This window comes from Geospiza fortis, unplaced genomic scaffold (assembly GCF_000277835.1).
Source record: "Geospiza fortis unplaced genomic scaffold, GeoFor_1.0 scaffold100, whole genome shotgun sequence".
NCBI lineage: Eukaryota > Metazoa > Chordata > Aves > Passeriformes > Thraupidae > Geospiza > Geospiza fortis.
Genome location: NW_005054350.1, coordinates 707995 through 725922, shown reverse-complemented (window position 1 = coordinate 725922; position 17928 = coordinate 707995). Strand labels below are relative to the sequence as shown.

General features: G+C 33.7%; 1 protein-coding gene across 1 annotated transcript in view; it reads left to right on the top strand.

Moving 5' to 3' along the window:
• Positions 1-16443, top strand: part of CCDC102B (coiled-coil domain containing 102B) — a 136331-nt gene extending 119888 nt beyond the window's left edge. The window contains exon 8 of the mRNA XM_005423326.3: positions 15801-16443. Within this exon, the coding sequence (XP_005423383.3) occupies positions 15801-15890 (90 nt within the window). The 3' untranslated portion in view covers positions 15891-16443. The remainder of the gene's footprint in view (positions 1-15800) is intronic.
• The last annotated feature ends 1485 nt before the right edge of the window (positions 16444-17928 follow it).

The following is a 17928-nucleotide window of genomic DNA, read 5'->3' as shown; positions in this document are numbered from 1 at the left end:
TTCTTTTTTTTCCCTGTCCTCAGTGGAGAATAAATTCTTAAGTTCTGTACCACTTCTATCCCCCCAAAATGGCTGTCTTTCTGCTAGTAACATTTTTTTCCAAGAGTAAGGGAGGAGAAGAAGGCTGACTTAATGTTTCAGAATGATGTATCTAACTAAACTGATCAATATCTCCATCTTTACTGAATGAAATTATTCTTTTCTTTATATAGGATTGAAAGAAATAGAGTGAGTGGTTTTTCTGTATCAAGGGACTTCCAAACCTCCAGTCTGTGATCTTATGAGGCAGCTATCCAGTGTAACTCAGTTCTTTCTTGAAAGTATATGAGTTATCGCCATGGAAGAACAGTTTGAAAAGAATATATAAAATTTTCATTTCTTAAAATGAAATTTGACATCTGGGAATAAGGTTCCAGGTTTGAGACTATATGAAAAATGAATTATTCAGATGCTTACAGGGGCAGTATTCTTATTTGATGTAGTTTAAACTTATTTCACTGAAAACTTGCCTTCCTGAATAACCATCAAATATTCAGCCAATATTCAGACACCAATTACTCTGAGTTTTCTTTTTTATGCATTTTTTTGTGTTTAATGCATAAAAGCTTTCGATGAGGGTTAGAGCATATTTAGATACACACAGAGGTATTTTTAAAAAGTTTAATTAAAATTATATAATTGACTAACTCACCAACAGCATTAAGCAACAAACCTTTAGAATAAGTATTGTAGTAATCATTTCAATAATGTATTCTTCTAAAAATAAAAATTTATCTAAGCAGATTCAGAGAGTGACAAAAGGTGAAGGTTTCAATTACATACAGCTAGATACCTGGGACTTGGAACAGGGAAAGCTGAAAGATGTAAAATATGATTGGTGTGCATGCTACAGTATTATATCCTTCAGGGGCAGTAAATTATGGCTACAAATGAATACATTGTAACATCAGCAACATTGCTAAACTTTTATGCTTATATCAATTTCAAAGTGGAAATTTTATTTGAAAGTTGGGTCTCAAAAAGGATTTTTTCCCCTTAGCAAAAGAGTGTGAAAAATTGCATTTGATGCTGTTGCTTCTGTAGTAGAGATATTAAGTACCTTGAAAGGATATAAAGTTAGGTTGTTTGTTGGTTTGGTTTTTTTTTTTTTATTGGATTTTTAATGGATATACCCATTTTTCATAGTTGAGTTGACAATTCAAAGAGCTCTGAACCAGTGGGTGTTGGGAAAGGAGTCACTTCACAGGGATTGATTCATTCCAAACTTCTAGCACCCTAGCAAACCTTCCTCTAATATAGATCTTAAATTATTCACATTTTTGCTGTACCAAATCACTTGGATACTATTGCAATGAGCATGAGCTATTACATTGTCTTGTGAAAAATGAATGTGTGAACAAATATCAAGTGATATGTAAAAGTTTTGTAAAGACAAGATTTTGTACACTTCTTCTACAATTTTAAATATTCCAGGCAAAAGGCAAATTGTACAGCAACCTGATGCTATTAGCTTCTGCAAAAAAATGAAACACAAATATTGTTTCTCTATAGCTTTAGAATCAGTGTTCCAGATAATTCAAACTCATTTTTCTATGTCCTTCATTCTCAAATTGAATGTGTTTTCTAAACTGACATCAGGGATGAATTTATCTGATGACATACTTATTAAGACCTTGAACTCTTTTTGTTAGTGATTTAATGTCAGCACAGAAGTAAATTTCAGTACTAGAAAGAAATATTTATTAATCTAATAATTCAAGTCCTTTTTTTTTTTCATTGTGACTGACAATGTTCTAATGTTCACAGCATCAACCACATTGCTTCCTAGAGGCCTGCAAAGGTTTGGTATATGAGGATATTTTTCTGCTATGCTGATTGTCTGCAATATCAGCAGCATATATATTATTATTATTATCTACTTATCTGAAAGGTTCTTTTCCTTACATTATATTCTTTTGAATTTTGTGTCTGAACTAAATATCCACCCCTGCAAGCAACAGCATTTTGAGAACATTCTATAAATGTTCCAAAAGGCAAAATGTAACATATGATCTCATGGGCAAGATGAATCCTTTATATTTCAATCTATTATTTAGAGATTATTAGGTCACTAGTGAAGTAAGAGTTTGGCTACATCACTAACAGTTTTTAAGACAACAAAAAATTAGATTTCAATATGTGAAATATGTGATCTTTTTTTCTAAATCTTCTTAATGGTTGCAATAACATATTTTCTTTCAATAGTATTGAATTCATATGTACAGTAGAGATAACCAGTGCATTAGTCTGAAACCTAACCTGAAGTATTGGATGATTTTCTTAAATATAGAAATATTTCTGTCACCATGAATGTTCTTGAAATGAGTTGATCTTTCCTGAAATTGTTCTGTCACTAAGCAGAAATAACATTTGTAGAATGATTGTTAAGATTATTAACTTGTAATTAAACAGCAAAATGCTTTACTTGGGATGAGATAGTAATTATCATAGTCTTGAAATGTACAAGATGGTGATTTTAGAGAAGTTTTTTAAAGAACCATACAAGTCACAAAACATTTACACAAGAAACACACTTCTTTTTCCATATAATTTAAAGTTTCAACTTTTCTGAATGCATGACTTCATCCGGAAGAGTATAAATGTATATCATGGCTGAGATTAGCTAATGGTCTTCGGTAGAATTTGAAAATGTTTTCTGTAGTCAACTGTGCATTTTTTTGTTCTGAAAGATTGCTCAAAAGATAATTTGTCATGACAGTTTCTGTGTCAGCAGCTCTTTTCTTTATTCCTAAGAGCTTTAATTAAATCTTTTAGCTGTGCTTATCACTTCTTAGAAGATATTTCAGTTATGTTTTATTCTGGGGACCAGAAGAATCACTTTCTTCTAGTTCTCACATAGCAATGTGAAGAATTTTTATTATACAGCTTCTTCCAACAACATTTCCAAAAAGTTAAAACTTACATTACATACACTTTTTTTTGGGGCAGCATGTTTTCACCATCAGTTCCACACTTGGAAACCTCCTGCTGTGCTTTGCATTTACTGTCACTTGCAAAAAATACTACTTTTTGTTACTAATTTTTCTTCAAACAAGTTCCTGAGATGCTTTTAAGGAACAGATTTTTTCTGCTTGTCCACACTGGAAGTGTGTTTAAAGATATAGAAGCAAACAAAAAGCATGGATGATTTTTGAAGCATCAATACAGATCTACAGTGAACACCACTAAAATTTTATGATAACTCTCACACAACACAACCTACAATTTTTGAGAAAATGCCCCAGCGTGCGGCATCATTCCATCACTGCAGTAGATGGACTGAAGTTACTTTTCAGTAAAACTTCTTTATTTTTAATCACTAGAGATCACATGAGCAAATCATGCAATCAATATTTAGAATTTGAGGAAGTACAGATTTTCAATATTTAAGCAAAACTATCTACTTGACACACAGAGATCAGTTTTTTATTATATGGTATTTCATTTTAGAAATCAATTCATAAGTATACATATTGCACTGCGGTTTTAAGTAGACAAGCTTAAAGTCTTCAGAAGCACTAAAACTTTTGTGGTTTGATATCTAAATGAAGAGTTAATGCTTCTACCCAGAAGTGATCTACCAAAAAGCTTGCAATTTGTAGCAAAATATATGACTTCAGAATAATTTAAAAATTAACTTGTTTATTCAAAACAAATAGATGCAATAGAAAAAGGAGAATATGGAAAAGAGTATAAAAGAGGAACATTAATTAGAAAGTGATGTATGACCAAGTGGTGGGATTAATAAGCAATTATGCACTTTGCAGAAGGTCCTGGAAACCTATCATTAGAATGATTAATTATTTTCATAAGTGTTTCAAAGATTTACTTCCATATTCTAGAGTCATGTCCCTAAGGAGGCCAGCTAAAGCTGGTTTCATGAGATATGAAAAATGAAATATATTGGATGGGATGATGGGAAAGTGTGGAGTGAGAGAAACAATATTGCAAAATGGGTGCCAAATAGGCTAAGTTATGTGAAACTGGAGCATACAGCAAAAATTACAAGACTTGTGATGCTTCCAGTTTTATATATTTTAATAAGGCAGAGTTTTGTTGGAGTCCAGTGCTACACTAATCAATTTTAATTGTCAAGTGACAATTATGGAGATGTTATTTCAACATTTTTAAGGCCATTCTTGATCTCAAAAAAAGAAATAAAATACACTACAATTATCTGAATTACTTAAATTCATCAATATTAACAAGAAATTTAACATTGATTGCAATGAAGTATAAAGTTGATAATAGCCCAGAGTTCTCCGGAGGAGAAGCTGTAATTTCATCTTATCCTTGAAATCATAATACAGGCAAAATTCTGCTGGGTTTTACTGCACAGAGAAAAACCCCAATCTGAAATCAAAAAGGCTGAACTTCGTTTTCTTATGCTGCATTTTACTGCATTGGTAGTGCTTTAAAGTAAAAGAGAAACCCATCCTTATAAATCTGAATGCTTCTCCATAGTCAGGGAGGATATGTGTCTTACATTCAGTTGGATTAAAAATAAAAACAGCAGAAGCAAAAACTCCTCCATGTTCTAGCAAACTTCATTTCACATTTACAATTCTTCTGATGTCCCCTCAAACCCAGCTGGTTTCAGATGTTGTTCTGAATGCTCAACAGTGCCTGATGAGTGCCACAGAATAACACCACACAAAATTCCATCTAAACTGGTGTCCTCTTTCTGGGATGGAAAAAAATAGGTCTCTGAAAGACTTTAAGAACAAAGCAGGTGTCCCAGGGGTACCATGCAAGATTCCAGGAAAATCAAAATCAAGGACTCCTCAGTCAGAGGTGACATCTTTTAAGCCTTTTCCTCTACTAAATTGTTCATTTGCTTTCTGCTCCCCTGTAAAGCTTTTATAACAGCTTACTACAAGGGGTCTTAAGATTTGTGTTCTATTAAAATTTATTCAGTACTGATAGAGGTTGTGACCTCTTCCTATTCACTCCATCATATGCATCCTGAAGTTTAGTCATCTCTGCTGTTCAAGTCTGACCATATGTGTGTTAACATGTCTGTGTGGTTCTGCAAACCTTTTCTTGATTTAGCATGATTTCTTGTCAGGTACAGTAAACATTGAATTCAGTATTCATCATGTGGTCATTTATTGGATTAATACAGTAGCATAAATATTGTGTGCCTCACTTATTTTCTAGCAGTTCATTTCCTTTTTTGTTTTTTTTTCCGGTACTTTACCATTCCAGACCATTGTTACAGTATCTTATCACTTTCCAAATTCTGCATAATGATCAACCATTTTCTTTCAAAGAAGAGAGCAGCATGTTCTCACTGAAAAAGCGGTGGGATGACTAAAAAAAGCTATTAGTTTTGTAAGTGGAATATTTCAGAAGTTTTCTACTTCAACTCCTTCTAATTAAGATTATTTACAATCTACTTGTCTATAACTAATCAGAAGATCAGAAGTTAGTTATTTCCATATGACGTTTTTCTTCTTTTTTTGAATACTGACAGTCTGATGATTCCTTTCACTGAATTGATCTCACTGCCACTTCACTGATCTCAAACTATCATCTTTAGAAATCCTGAATGATGATGTGCAAAATTGTTTCTTGTTTCTTGAACATATAACAGTAGCAAGTGAGGATGGTCTGATGGGTCTGTCAGCATATGTGGTCCCTTTAGGCTTGTGCTTCTTTACTATTGCCTGTAAAACATTTGGCACTTAGTTTTTCCTTTGTGTAATCATGCTTCAGTTGTGTTCCAAAATTTAGAAAATTAATAGAGGAAAGCAGATCCAGTATTCTAATGTTCTTTCAGTTTTAGATGCATAGCTGTTTTTCTCACAGACATAAGATTTTTAAAGTAAAAGAGCATCTCACACTTGGAGAATGCAAATGTATTCCTCTTAGAGGCACTTTAAGTGCTTCCTTATGCAGATGACACTGCCACTAAAGAGCTTCTTTCTCTTCCCAGTACAGTTGCACTTGTCATAAAAAATTCCCAAGTGATAGTTGAAGACTGCAAAATTAAAGTTGAGCAAAGATTATTCATATTCTTTGTATGTTGTATCTAAATTTCTAGGTTATAAGGAGGGGAGGCTCAAAAAAACTTAGAAATTCTTACTAACACCAAAGAGTTGTTCCACAGAAATTGTGTGTGTTCATGATTTGTATTAGTTTTGTGAATATAGCTCTATAAATTTTAGAGATACATCAATGTTGAGCTGTCAGTGGTGCTTCTTTCACAGTTCTCAGGGGAAAAATATATTTCTCCCATCAGGTTTAGGAATAATTAAATGCTGCGTTCATGCCTCTTCTTATTCAGAGGTAAATTAACTCATACACATGAGTTTGTAACAAACATATCTCTGTTTTCATGTATGATTGGACTATGCTCAATTTTCTATCTAATATAACTTGAAAGGGATGAGCTACTTTATCCAAATGTCAATGCCAATTGCTATTGCCATCTCACAGTGAATAATTCTAATACTCTGTGCATCAGTTTATGCAGTTAATGTAACTATAGTGGCACAAAACCATCAAATCCAGCACATACAAGATATGAACAGAATTCAGAACCTATATGATGAAACAAGCAGCTTACTTGGTTTAACTTTTTGTGGTCTTTAAATTTAGCATAGCTCATATATGTATGTGCCTCTGAATCCTGCGTATTCTATGGATCTTCTGTACCTTCTATAAAATGCTGTAAAAGTTCCTAAAATCTAAGAAAATCTACCAAGAAGACAATATTCTCAAACTGTTTTTGATATTTCTGAACCCAGTGAAGTGATGCTCACCCTAAGTCCCCTGCTGTGATTCATAATTTTCAGGAAATAAAGAGAATACATTAAATCACTTATGCCTGTTTAAAAACATAGCAGAAAACTGGATTCTGTTTCTAGTCAGAGAAGAGCTTCACAGAATTTCAGTCCAATATTCTATTGATTTTAATGACATAAATACAACTATGACCTTTTTTTATTTAGTATATATATTTTTGAAAAGTAGCAATTTACAGGCATCTAAAGAATTGTTTGGAAAATTTAATTTGGTAGGAGCAAAAAATTTACAGATCTGAAAAACAAGGAACTGCAAAGCAACAGATAGAAAATTGGAACAGTAACTAAATTAATCTATGAAAAAAAAGGAAAAAATTACAAGATTTCTGTATTGCTATTGAAAGAAAGAATGTTCAAGATACAAGACCCTTTCTATCATTAGAAGTTATAAGTAAAATTGCAGAGGATGTGAAATTCAGTTCAATTACATACAATTATAGCTACCAATATTCCATCTTCATGTAATGTTTAGGGGGTTTTTTTAGCTATAAAGCATAACTGTGCAATAAACCAACAGTTGTGCGTGCTCCAGCTGCTGAATGGGTCAAGTGAGAGTATTGGGTGCTTGGCAAGGAAAGAGTCTTGGACTGTTCCACCCATAGACAGAGAGCTGAGAGGGGTGTGAATGAGATTTACAGAATCATGAAGGCAGGAGATGAGCTGAGCATGGCACTGTTGTTGGCCAAACGTGAGAAACAGGGATCACTGGAGCCTGGGTGAGGGCAAGGATAACAAGGCAGCAGTTTGCAAAGCCTTTTGCACAGTAAGGTACAGAAGGGGGAGATGGGAAACCGCAGGATAGTCAGTCTCACCTCAACCCCCAAAAAGGAAACAGATAAACCTGGAAATCATTTCCAAGTGTACTGAGGACAGTAAGTGCATTGTCTGGATCCAGAATTGGCTATCTGAGTTGCTGGGCAACAGGACAATAATGGAATCCTGAAAGTACAAAGCACGAACGTATCCTCAGACATTCCTGGTGCAATGGTTCTGGATGCTAGAGAACTACCAGAAAAATAGGTGGTAGAAATGCAGTCATTTCATTAATAATTTTGTCCCAGCAATGTTGTAATTCAGAGACACTAAAATTAGACTTTTCAAAGGAGTGTGTAGGTAATAGGTCAACTTGTCCTGAAATGCATTGTGAATTAGGTGTATCAATAATATAATTGAGATATGGAAATTTTCAGGCAACTTTTCTTACCAAAAAACCAAAAAAACCAAACTTAGAAAAGCAGTGTTGTTAATTTTTACCAGATCTACAAATAGTATTTGGCAAATATCAATTTGTTTTCCTAACACATTGGTAAATAGAAAATGTTGTGAAAAATTGACAAGGGAAAAAAAATAAGCATGATATATATCGTATCTACTTGTGTTTTACCTAATCTTTAACTGCTTTACTCTTCCACTGATTTTGTCTTTGTCAGCTTTACTGCCATTTTGGCATCAGAGGCTTTCCCCCTGCTCTTTGCATACATAAGATAATTTTACTGGTCCTGAGAGCCCTTGTACGTTTTTTATCAGACATGGTAGGTCCTAAGATAACAAAACCTTCATGTCACCAGATTACCATCACCATTTGTTGCTTTTCACTTCAGCTCCCACATGACTTCAGCAGTCAAAACCTTACTAGGCACAGAACTGGAGATTAGTGCTTTGTGATACTTGAAAGCTGAGATTCCAACTTCCAGCTGTATGATTTTCTAGCTGCCTGCTATCTTTAACAGCTGGTGAGATAGTAGCTGCTATCATGTCAGAATTTGAAGCTGTGAGGAATGGAAGGGAGCAGAATGACTAATTGTAATGCACACATTCCCTTTCTATCTCCAGCTTTGCAAGTTTTAAAAGGAATACTTTCCCTGTTGCAAAGCTCATAATCACAGCACAGCAGTTGTGCACAGTATTTGTTCCTACTCCAGCCGGTTCAAGAGATACCAGAATTTAATACTGTCAGAGATGAGCAGTGTTTTGGGCAATGATCCAAGGCAGAACATGGTCTATAGCATAACTGTCTAGTGCTTCCCAGAACTCTCATATAATTTTCATTCAAGGACTATAACTTGGAGGCATAATATTGAATGATACCACAATATACTAAGCAATTTTTTCAGGAGTTAAATTGTTTCTTTTCTTGCAAGTACATGGATTTTTTTTCCCTTTTTTTGAGGAGAACTTGATTTTAAATCTAAATCTTAACTCATTGTAGTGTTTTCACTGTGAAAAGTACAAAGAACTTCCCCAATATAATTCTGAAAACACCTAATTTAGTTTCATGACATATTTGGATGGAAAATAGCAAGTGAATAAGGGACGTGGGGAGGAAAGTTGATGTCTGCTTCATAGTGGTATATCTTTCATGCCTGGAAGAAGTAAGAAGAAAGCAATGAAGACGCATGCTGAGCAACTGTTAAAAGTTGAGAATTCTGAAAGGGTAAAAGAAAGGAAATTGAAGCTGGCAACCATGTAATTGCTGGGAAGGGAAAATATCATGATTTTTATTGGCCTGGAGATTATGTAGGTGAAGATTTTGTGGCAAGTGAATTTTAATGTATTAAAAAAGGAATGAGAAAAGAGCTTGTGCCAAGTGCACTTTCTTAGACTTTTTTTCAATTCTTAAAAAAAATTGTTCACAGAAAACATTCTATTAATAATCACACTTAAAACAGAAAGGAATGTATATATTATTTATATCTTCTTCATTGTAGGACTAGAAGAGCTATTCCTGTGTTCAGAATCAGAAGACATTTTAAAAAAGAAAGAAATATTAAAAGAATTTAAAAGAAACATTAAAGCATGTTATACAAGTGAGACTTCTTGTGTCTACTTACAAGTCCTAAAACAGCCACCTGTACTATCTGCATCCTTCAATATTCCTGAAATCTCTTTTCAGTTTTTACTTTCAAATGTACTTAAATTTTGAGTGCCTGCAATATTAATGTAAAGCTTTGAATAATGAGAAAAATAGCAAAATCAGTTAGCCTAAATGTATGCTTAGCAAGAGCAAAAATGCTGAGACATGCTTTCTTTCCTTATATAAGGAAATTTTCTGATATCTTATTGTAATATGCAAGGAAATAAATATTTATTGGCAAAATTACATGAGTGAAAAATGGAGATGTACATTAGAGACAAAAACCATTTTCAGACAAATTTTAAAAATGCATTTTATTCTGAATACTTTCACTGTAAAAGCAGATGATATTGGTATTCTGGTTCATTCTAGGAGGTTCAAAGTATTCTAGAAATCAAAGATAAAAAGGCCATTACTCCCCGATTACTATCATTCCCCAAAAGGTGAAAATTTTGCTCCTTGTGTTAATTTTCTTGGGGAGAATGGATTGAATTTTTCTTCAGTCGTGTAGTTGAAAGGGAAAGTTGTCTTATTTGGTCATCCCTTAGCCTGCCATGGTCATATTCTAAAATGTTATAAATAAAGATGTTATTATGCCAAGCTATTGTGAGAAAAATATCTGAATATTTGAGAACTGACAATTTAAGAAAAGGAGAGATTTTATTTTAAAGCTCATTTTAATTCTGATTATATGTCAGAATTATATGTCAGAACAGTGAAATAATTATGTTATAAATGGGAATGATTCTTCTTTTGGAAAGCCACAGTTAACAAGACCTGAGTTTATGAAAGACTGTTCAAAGGAGTCCTTTCCTTTTAAGTATCCACTGAGTTGTATTTATCGTATACAACTCTAAAAGTTCTTACAGTGGGTAACTTATTCAAAATTTCACATCAGTTACCATGATACAGAAGCAAAGGGTCTTGTTTAGTATCAAAACTTTGATGAAAATTTTAATTTCGTCATATTCTATTTTAGGGAAAATATTACATGTAATTGTATAGTGAATTTCATCAGTACCTATTGTAATACACTGTACCCAGAAATGTACTTGGGAAATTTATTCTGATGTAAATTTTGAAGTTAAAAGGCGTTATAATTATATAGGAAAACACAAGAATTTTCTTGTAAGGAAAATAAAAGTGTAATTTTTCATGAGTTCAATAAGTAAAAATAATTTAATGAGAAATATAGAAAAAGATGGCTTGTGCTCTTGTGGATCTCAAAGGAAACACAACTTTGACATTTAAAGAAAAAGTCATGCTGCTTGAGAGCACATGTAGTATTTTTGGAGATTGGAATGGCATAGTGGGTGAGTTTACAGTGGGTTTGAATAATTTCTGCAGAGTAAAATATGAAACCTATTTCAATATCCATATGCTCACTCATGATCTTTCACAGTCCCCTAATGCTTAATGGCAAATACATTTTAATTAAAGCAGAAGCTGACATAAATCCATGTACTATAATTTGGGCATTAGCTTGTAATTCCACTCAGAATAATAATTATTTTATTCATAAATAAATGTCTAAAACGGTAGTTTAGTAAACACCAGTAGATGTTATCTCAAGCTTATAGTTATTTCCTTTCTGAACTCTGATTTGGTTTCACACCAGCGATCCCTTCCTTCTTTATCCACTCATGAAAATAGCTTAGCATAGCACCACTGTTGAGACAGTAAATGACAATCTGAAGTGGTTCTGAACTGAAATTTAGTATTGATTGTTTCTAAGTGAATTCTCATCTTTTATATTTAAAAATTACACATCCAGGATATTAATTATTTGTTCTACATTATTTGATCAAAGCATTGCTGATGCAAGTATTTAAGATTTTAGTGGTAAGGGCTCATTTTCATTCTTATTTCATTTTCTATATCAAGTTCATGATGCAGTACATGCCTTTTAGAAAAGCACATGACATAGTTAAGAGTATTCTTTTGAGAAGAGAACTGTTTTTAGTCTCCATAGGAGTCCTAAATTTAAATAGGAACCTTGATAGGATTGAGCTAGTGTGGCAAAATTCAGATCATCTCAAAGGCCTATGGAATCTGTAAATACCAAAAAGAGAGACAATGTGTTTTACAAATAACTATAATTTCATTTTTGGAAATCCATAAATTCCTTAAACTTTAGTTTTTCAATAATGAATGTCCTTAAAGGAGAAAAATATTTTGTACATCTTCATTTCCCTCTCTTCTCCACATGTACAGGTGGATATTTATCAAAATATGGTCACCTTATATTTCTTGCTGTATCTTCATTCATGCTGCTACACTAATCCCTTACAATTTTGCCTGTAATCTATGCTCCTGAGAAATGCACACATCTGTCCTTGGGAAGTCATCCTTGATTAAAACAAACAACAACCTTGCAATGTCTCTCTGTAGAATCATTACGGCAAATTGTGTGAGGATTAAATAAGATGACAATAATAATTTAGGTATCATGGGTAGCTACCTTAAAATACTTTTATCTAGCTCTTCCATCTAATTAAGGTTTGGAAAGAATCCTACTTTCCATTGATACTTACTGTGCACTTTCACTAAAAAAGAGATTAATTGAAACAGCAGTGAAATTTTTTAAAATATTCTGTGGAGAAATGCATGCACAAACTATATTAACTGAGCTCTAAAATAGAGATGCTAAACAACAAAAGCAAGGAAATGCACAGTGAAGCAGGAAATGTACCATATGTTATTGTATACCTGGGTACAATGGAGACTATCTTAATGGCTTTCTTGATATTTCTGTTGTACCAGATATTGGTGGACATATGGTATGCTGCCTTTTTATATGCTTGTGTCTTTTCACAGTTTTGTTAGCTGAGTTTGATAGCATTTTCTATTTGTCTGCTGTTAGGAAAAAGGCTTTAAAATGTTTTGCTTATTTATCTGGAGTTTGAAACCCATGCACATTATTTTGCTGATTATTTTATACCCCATTTTAAAAATTTTCTTCAAGAGCAGTTGCTTATTTCTTTTATTTTTAAGATTTCCATAGTCTTAGTCCCTGTCTAGAAGTAATTTTTGAAATACAGTTGAGTATTTCACATGCAGATGGGTTTCAACTCAATGTCAGTGCTGGCCAAACAGATGGCTAAAGCAACAGCAACAGCTGCAGAGCTCACCAGGCTTTGCACAACCAGGATGGCACAACCATAGAATCATAGAATTATAGAATCCTTTAGGTTGGAAAACATCTTCAAGATCATTAAGTTTACCAGTTAACCCAGCACCACTAAACTATGTCCCTAAGCATCACATGTACACATCTTTTGAGCACCTCCAGGGATGATAACGCAACTGCTTCCCTGGGCAACTGGTTTCAGTGCTTGACAACGCTTTTAATAAAGAAATTTTTCCTAATATCCAATCTAAACCTCCAGTGGCACAACTTAAGGTCATTTTCTCGTGTCCTTCTTCTTACTTGAGCAACTCATGCAACTGGCTTCTTCCCTACTGACCCAAGGAACCTCAACAAGCTCCAGGTGGCAGCAAAGTTTCCCATTTCACTAGGCTCCTAGTGCCCTTCCAGCTGAGAAACAAAATACAACTTCTTGTGACATCATTTCCTGGACACCCCGTGTTTTCAAGTTTGGCTGATGCAGAATACTAAAGGTTTCCCTAATTTTTTTATGGCCCAATCTTCATAAATGTTCACATTTAAATAGGCTGTTCATTGCTTCCATCACATGGAATACATACACTGAAGTCACAGAAGTCCAGAAGTAGTCAGAGGAAATATATCATGTAGCAGAGAAGAGCAACTGGCCAAATCATTTTGACATACACCTGACTTACTTCAGTTATATCCTGGCAAAAATTCCCTTCATTAAAGCAGTGATCTCAGGGCTTCTTACTGGAGGTGTTTGAAGACTGTTTAAACCAAGGTGGAAATAAAAGGACATTGTTGTACATTAGCTGGTCAATAGCCATTCTTAATTCTTATAAGACAAGACAGATCAGGGATAGTTTTTTAACTAAGAGTTAGTCATTTCTGGCAAGTGTGAGTACCTTTGTCTGAACATTTCAAACTTGCCATTCTAATATTCACAGAGCAGTTCTGGTAGCAGCTCATTATATGTGCAGCTGCATTAACTTAAATATGAAATAGAAGGCATAATGAAAGTCTCCTAACTTTTTTATAATGTCAGTAACCTTACATTATATCTAGCAATGCCAGACTAATTGTTTCTGAAATGTTTAAGTAAGGAATATTTTAAAAATAAATAACTTGATTTGTCCTGAAAATTTACCATGTGTATTCCCAGGAAATCAAGTAATTTAAGCCCATAGCCATCAGTTACACTTAATAATTTTTCATATATTTTAGGGTCTTTTTCTTTAAATTTAATTTAAAACTTTTTCAGTTGCTAGTTCTAAGAATTCTATTTTTAATTTATATTAATATATCTTTGATTAACACATGAATGGGAAAGGATAGAACTGAGTAATTTTGCACAAGTATTTTAATAAGGAGTTGTTCATATAACTTATCTGGAATTTTTTATAAGGCAAAGTCATTATTGGAATCATTAAATTAAAGTAATTAAAAAGGAAACAGCCATCTCTTTCAAAAGGATTCCAGTAAAATTCAATACCAGCAACCAAGTTGCAGTGCAGCCTAGTCTTGTGTATCCAGCAGGGTGAAGAACTTGCCAGCTTATTGATTCTTACTGATGTAGGCCTTGGCAATCAGTCTACATCTGGAATAATTAGTGGGGATGTTAATCAGTAGACAGGAGCATCATGGGGTCCCTGACACTATAAGGAATTACACTGCTATGCCAGCTCAAAGGCTTTTACTCTTTGGCAGCTTAAATGCTTTTGATATGTGATGCTGTTTTTTCTAAGAACATTGTTATTTTATAAATAGTAGGCAGATTAGATTAGATGTGTGTGCACAGTGGCATGACTGACCTGTCCATATTGTCAGGGAATGGATTTACAAAGGGATTACAATTGCAAAGAATTGACTGGCTACCATCACAGTGGTAAAAAGTCTCCACGTTTTGGTAAAAAGTCTCAGGTTCCTTGACATTTTATTTGGACTTTATTCACAAGACTATTGGGGTCCCAGAACCAAGAGTAAACCAAAGTTTTCATGAATTCCCTTTTCTGAAAACCTGTTCAAGACACATAAAGGGACAAGTAACAGAGTAATTGAGCCATGGCTTTTGGTAGGATTTGAATGAAAGTGTAGAGATGACATGAAGGGAATTGGAGATGTATGCCCCTAAGCTTAAAGCACAATTAATTAATCATGGATGAGATAAAAACTAGTAACATACAGAAACAGTTTAGATCTGACATGATTTCTTCACTTTTACATGAAGTCTTCTTGAGTCAGCTTGTGGTGTAGCTACTTTGGGTGTACATAAGATCATAAATTTTGATAAATGTCTGCTGTTCTGTGCAAGGCTACTGACTCTTCACTGTGCTCTAAATTCCCCCGAGTGTAATAGCCAGTTTCTGGCACCCAGCTTGAGTGGATGTTCTTGCTCTGCTGCACATTGTTATTAGGAATGTGACTTATCAACTCAAAAATTATAAAAATTGACATACTTTTGTCATAGTTATGTTTCAATTATAAATTTTATAGTGCTTATACTATCTCCTTATTGTTATTAATTTAATATGAAGATGTTATGCCAAACTAGTGGCTAGAATTCTGTCAAATGAGGAGTTTGACACTTGTTTGATCTTTTACACTATTTCCCACTTTCCCTTCTTGCCAAAAAGATTAATGCGTTGAAAGTAAGTGCTTTAAATGTATCTTGAATAGCAATAGGACTGAATTTCAGAACTGCCAATCAATAAATAATGGCTCCTAGTCATCAAAAGTGTAGCTTGCTTCTTACTGTGAAAGACAATTCCAAGTAATTGCTCTGAAACCCTATGCTTTTTCATTTCTTGTTAAGGAATCAGCTGAAAAAGTATCCAATGTGTACAATACAGAAAGATTTTCTCATCTAAATTTTAATATCTACTATTGAAATTTTTTCTTAGAAGAAATTTGAGCTGCAACTGTTTAAACTTGAACTGACTTTTCTATTTCATGTTGTGGTCACACCTTTTTAAAAATTCCATTTCAGAGTAAAGAGGCAGAAGAAAGTGAACACGGGATTTGGGACCAGACAAAGTTCCTTGTCTGTTGTTGGAGATTCTACCACGACAATGAGTGAAGATATGGGAGATCACCAAAAAGCCCTGCAGCAACAAGGCTAACGGCAAACAGGAGCGGCCAACGCTGTTCATAAAGACATACAAGAAAGTTTCATTGCAGAAGTGCATGTCAGATATATATAGGAATACTGTATGCATTGTTTCTATGTATTCCTGATTTTTTAGAAGAACCAAGGAAAATATGCTAGAGTCAGGGTGCACATTTCTAGAAGTTATGTTGGCCATTGTCATTCCTTTCCAGTTGTTCTAACAGTTCTCTTCTAAAGCAAAAGGTGGACTTTAATTAAAATGTTCCATATTTTACCTTTAGGAAAAAAGGACTTAAAAATGTGCATGGTCTATGAGAGAGGGTCACATTCTGTCCTGGGAAGACTTTGAGTCTGAAATGGAAGTCAGTGGTTTGTTCCTTGCTTTGCTTGTGTGTTTTACTTTCATAACACAGTGGAAAAACATATCTGTATCGCAGGACCCCCAGTTCTACCAGAGTGACATGTGTATTACACTTTTCTTTCATTAGAAAAAAGAAGGAAAAAAAAAATTTTAAATATCCAAAAATTATCACATACACATTTAGATTAAAAAAAATCCTTTCCTTATGTGTTTCTTATATTCGTCATATAACAAAATAAATGCATCTCAAATTTACCTTATTGTCTACATATCACATTTTTATTTAAATTTTACTTTATTAATTGTCCATGAAAAAGGACTGTAAATGTCATGTAGGAAGTAACATAAATAAGATAAACTGAAAAAGCAAATTTTGAGAATTTTAGAAAATTCACAATTTATAAAACCAACAGCAACTTTCGGGCATCAAGGGAGACATAAATTATAATTTTGTTTGCCATGTGCAATTGATAATGAGTATGTGCAGATTCTATTTCACAAGGCTTGCTGTAATCGCTCAGGAATATGTTTGTTTCATTCCTTATATCGCTATAAACTGAAAACATATCTTAGGGCTCTAGTAGTATTTAAAGCTATTTCCTTTCTAAGAGGGGGTTGTTAGATCTCTCGATTTCTTTTGTAACCTAGGACCATACAAAAAGTGAAAAGTATTAAAAATTCTTGATTACACAGGAATCCCATTTTTCCCAGGAATTCTCTGAGATGCAAATGCTTTGAAGCTGGGAACAAAATGTTCTTATGACCCTCTCTGAGCTTTAGGCTGTTGCTGGAGATGGGATGCTAAAGCAGAAGTATCTGTGTTTTGACTACCTTTATACATTGTTAACCCTCTTTCATGTTTGTAATGCTGAACTAATTTCAGCCACTATCCCTCAGTACATGCTAAGGGATACACAATGAGGGAATTCTTTGTTGCCAGAAGCTGATTCACGTGTTCATCAAGAAGGTACAGAAATACTGTGAGACAATTTATTTTTAAATGGAGTTTAAACATGTAAGACTTACAAGAATTGACAATAAGATTCATAATTTTTTTTTCATAATTCAAACTTCCTCCCTTTATTAGCTCACTGGTTCAAGGTTTTATATTAGACAAAAGATCTCTGGTCTTGTTCCATGCATTGTGAAATGGCACACTGACTTTCTCTAAAACTCCATTTGCTTTTCTTATGCCAGCATCTTCACAATGCCACAGTGTGTGAAATGGCTGCATTGAAAATGTTGATGTGAACAATAGAAATGGAAAGTGCATAATTATTGATTTTTAAGTGCTGTAGCAGCCAAATATACTTCCATGGTTATACTGAAGCACTTGAAAGAATGGCAACACAACAGCTTGCTGATAAAATCTTGTATTATTTAGATAAACTTCAGAGATAAGATCTTTCTCTTTTTTTCCCTCTGACAAGCCATTAGAAATATAACTATTTTAGAGATAAAGTATGGTTTTAGCACTGACCAAAATACCTATAAACTCCAGAGTATTTTTTATTCAGCCCATAGTAATAACTGTGCCTAAAAATCAAGTCAAATTAGGAATTACTGGGGAAATTGGGATTCTGTCTTTTCTGTCTCTATTTCTAAATCTGTAGGAAAAACTAATAACACTTAATCGGTGCTGGAGAA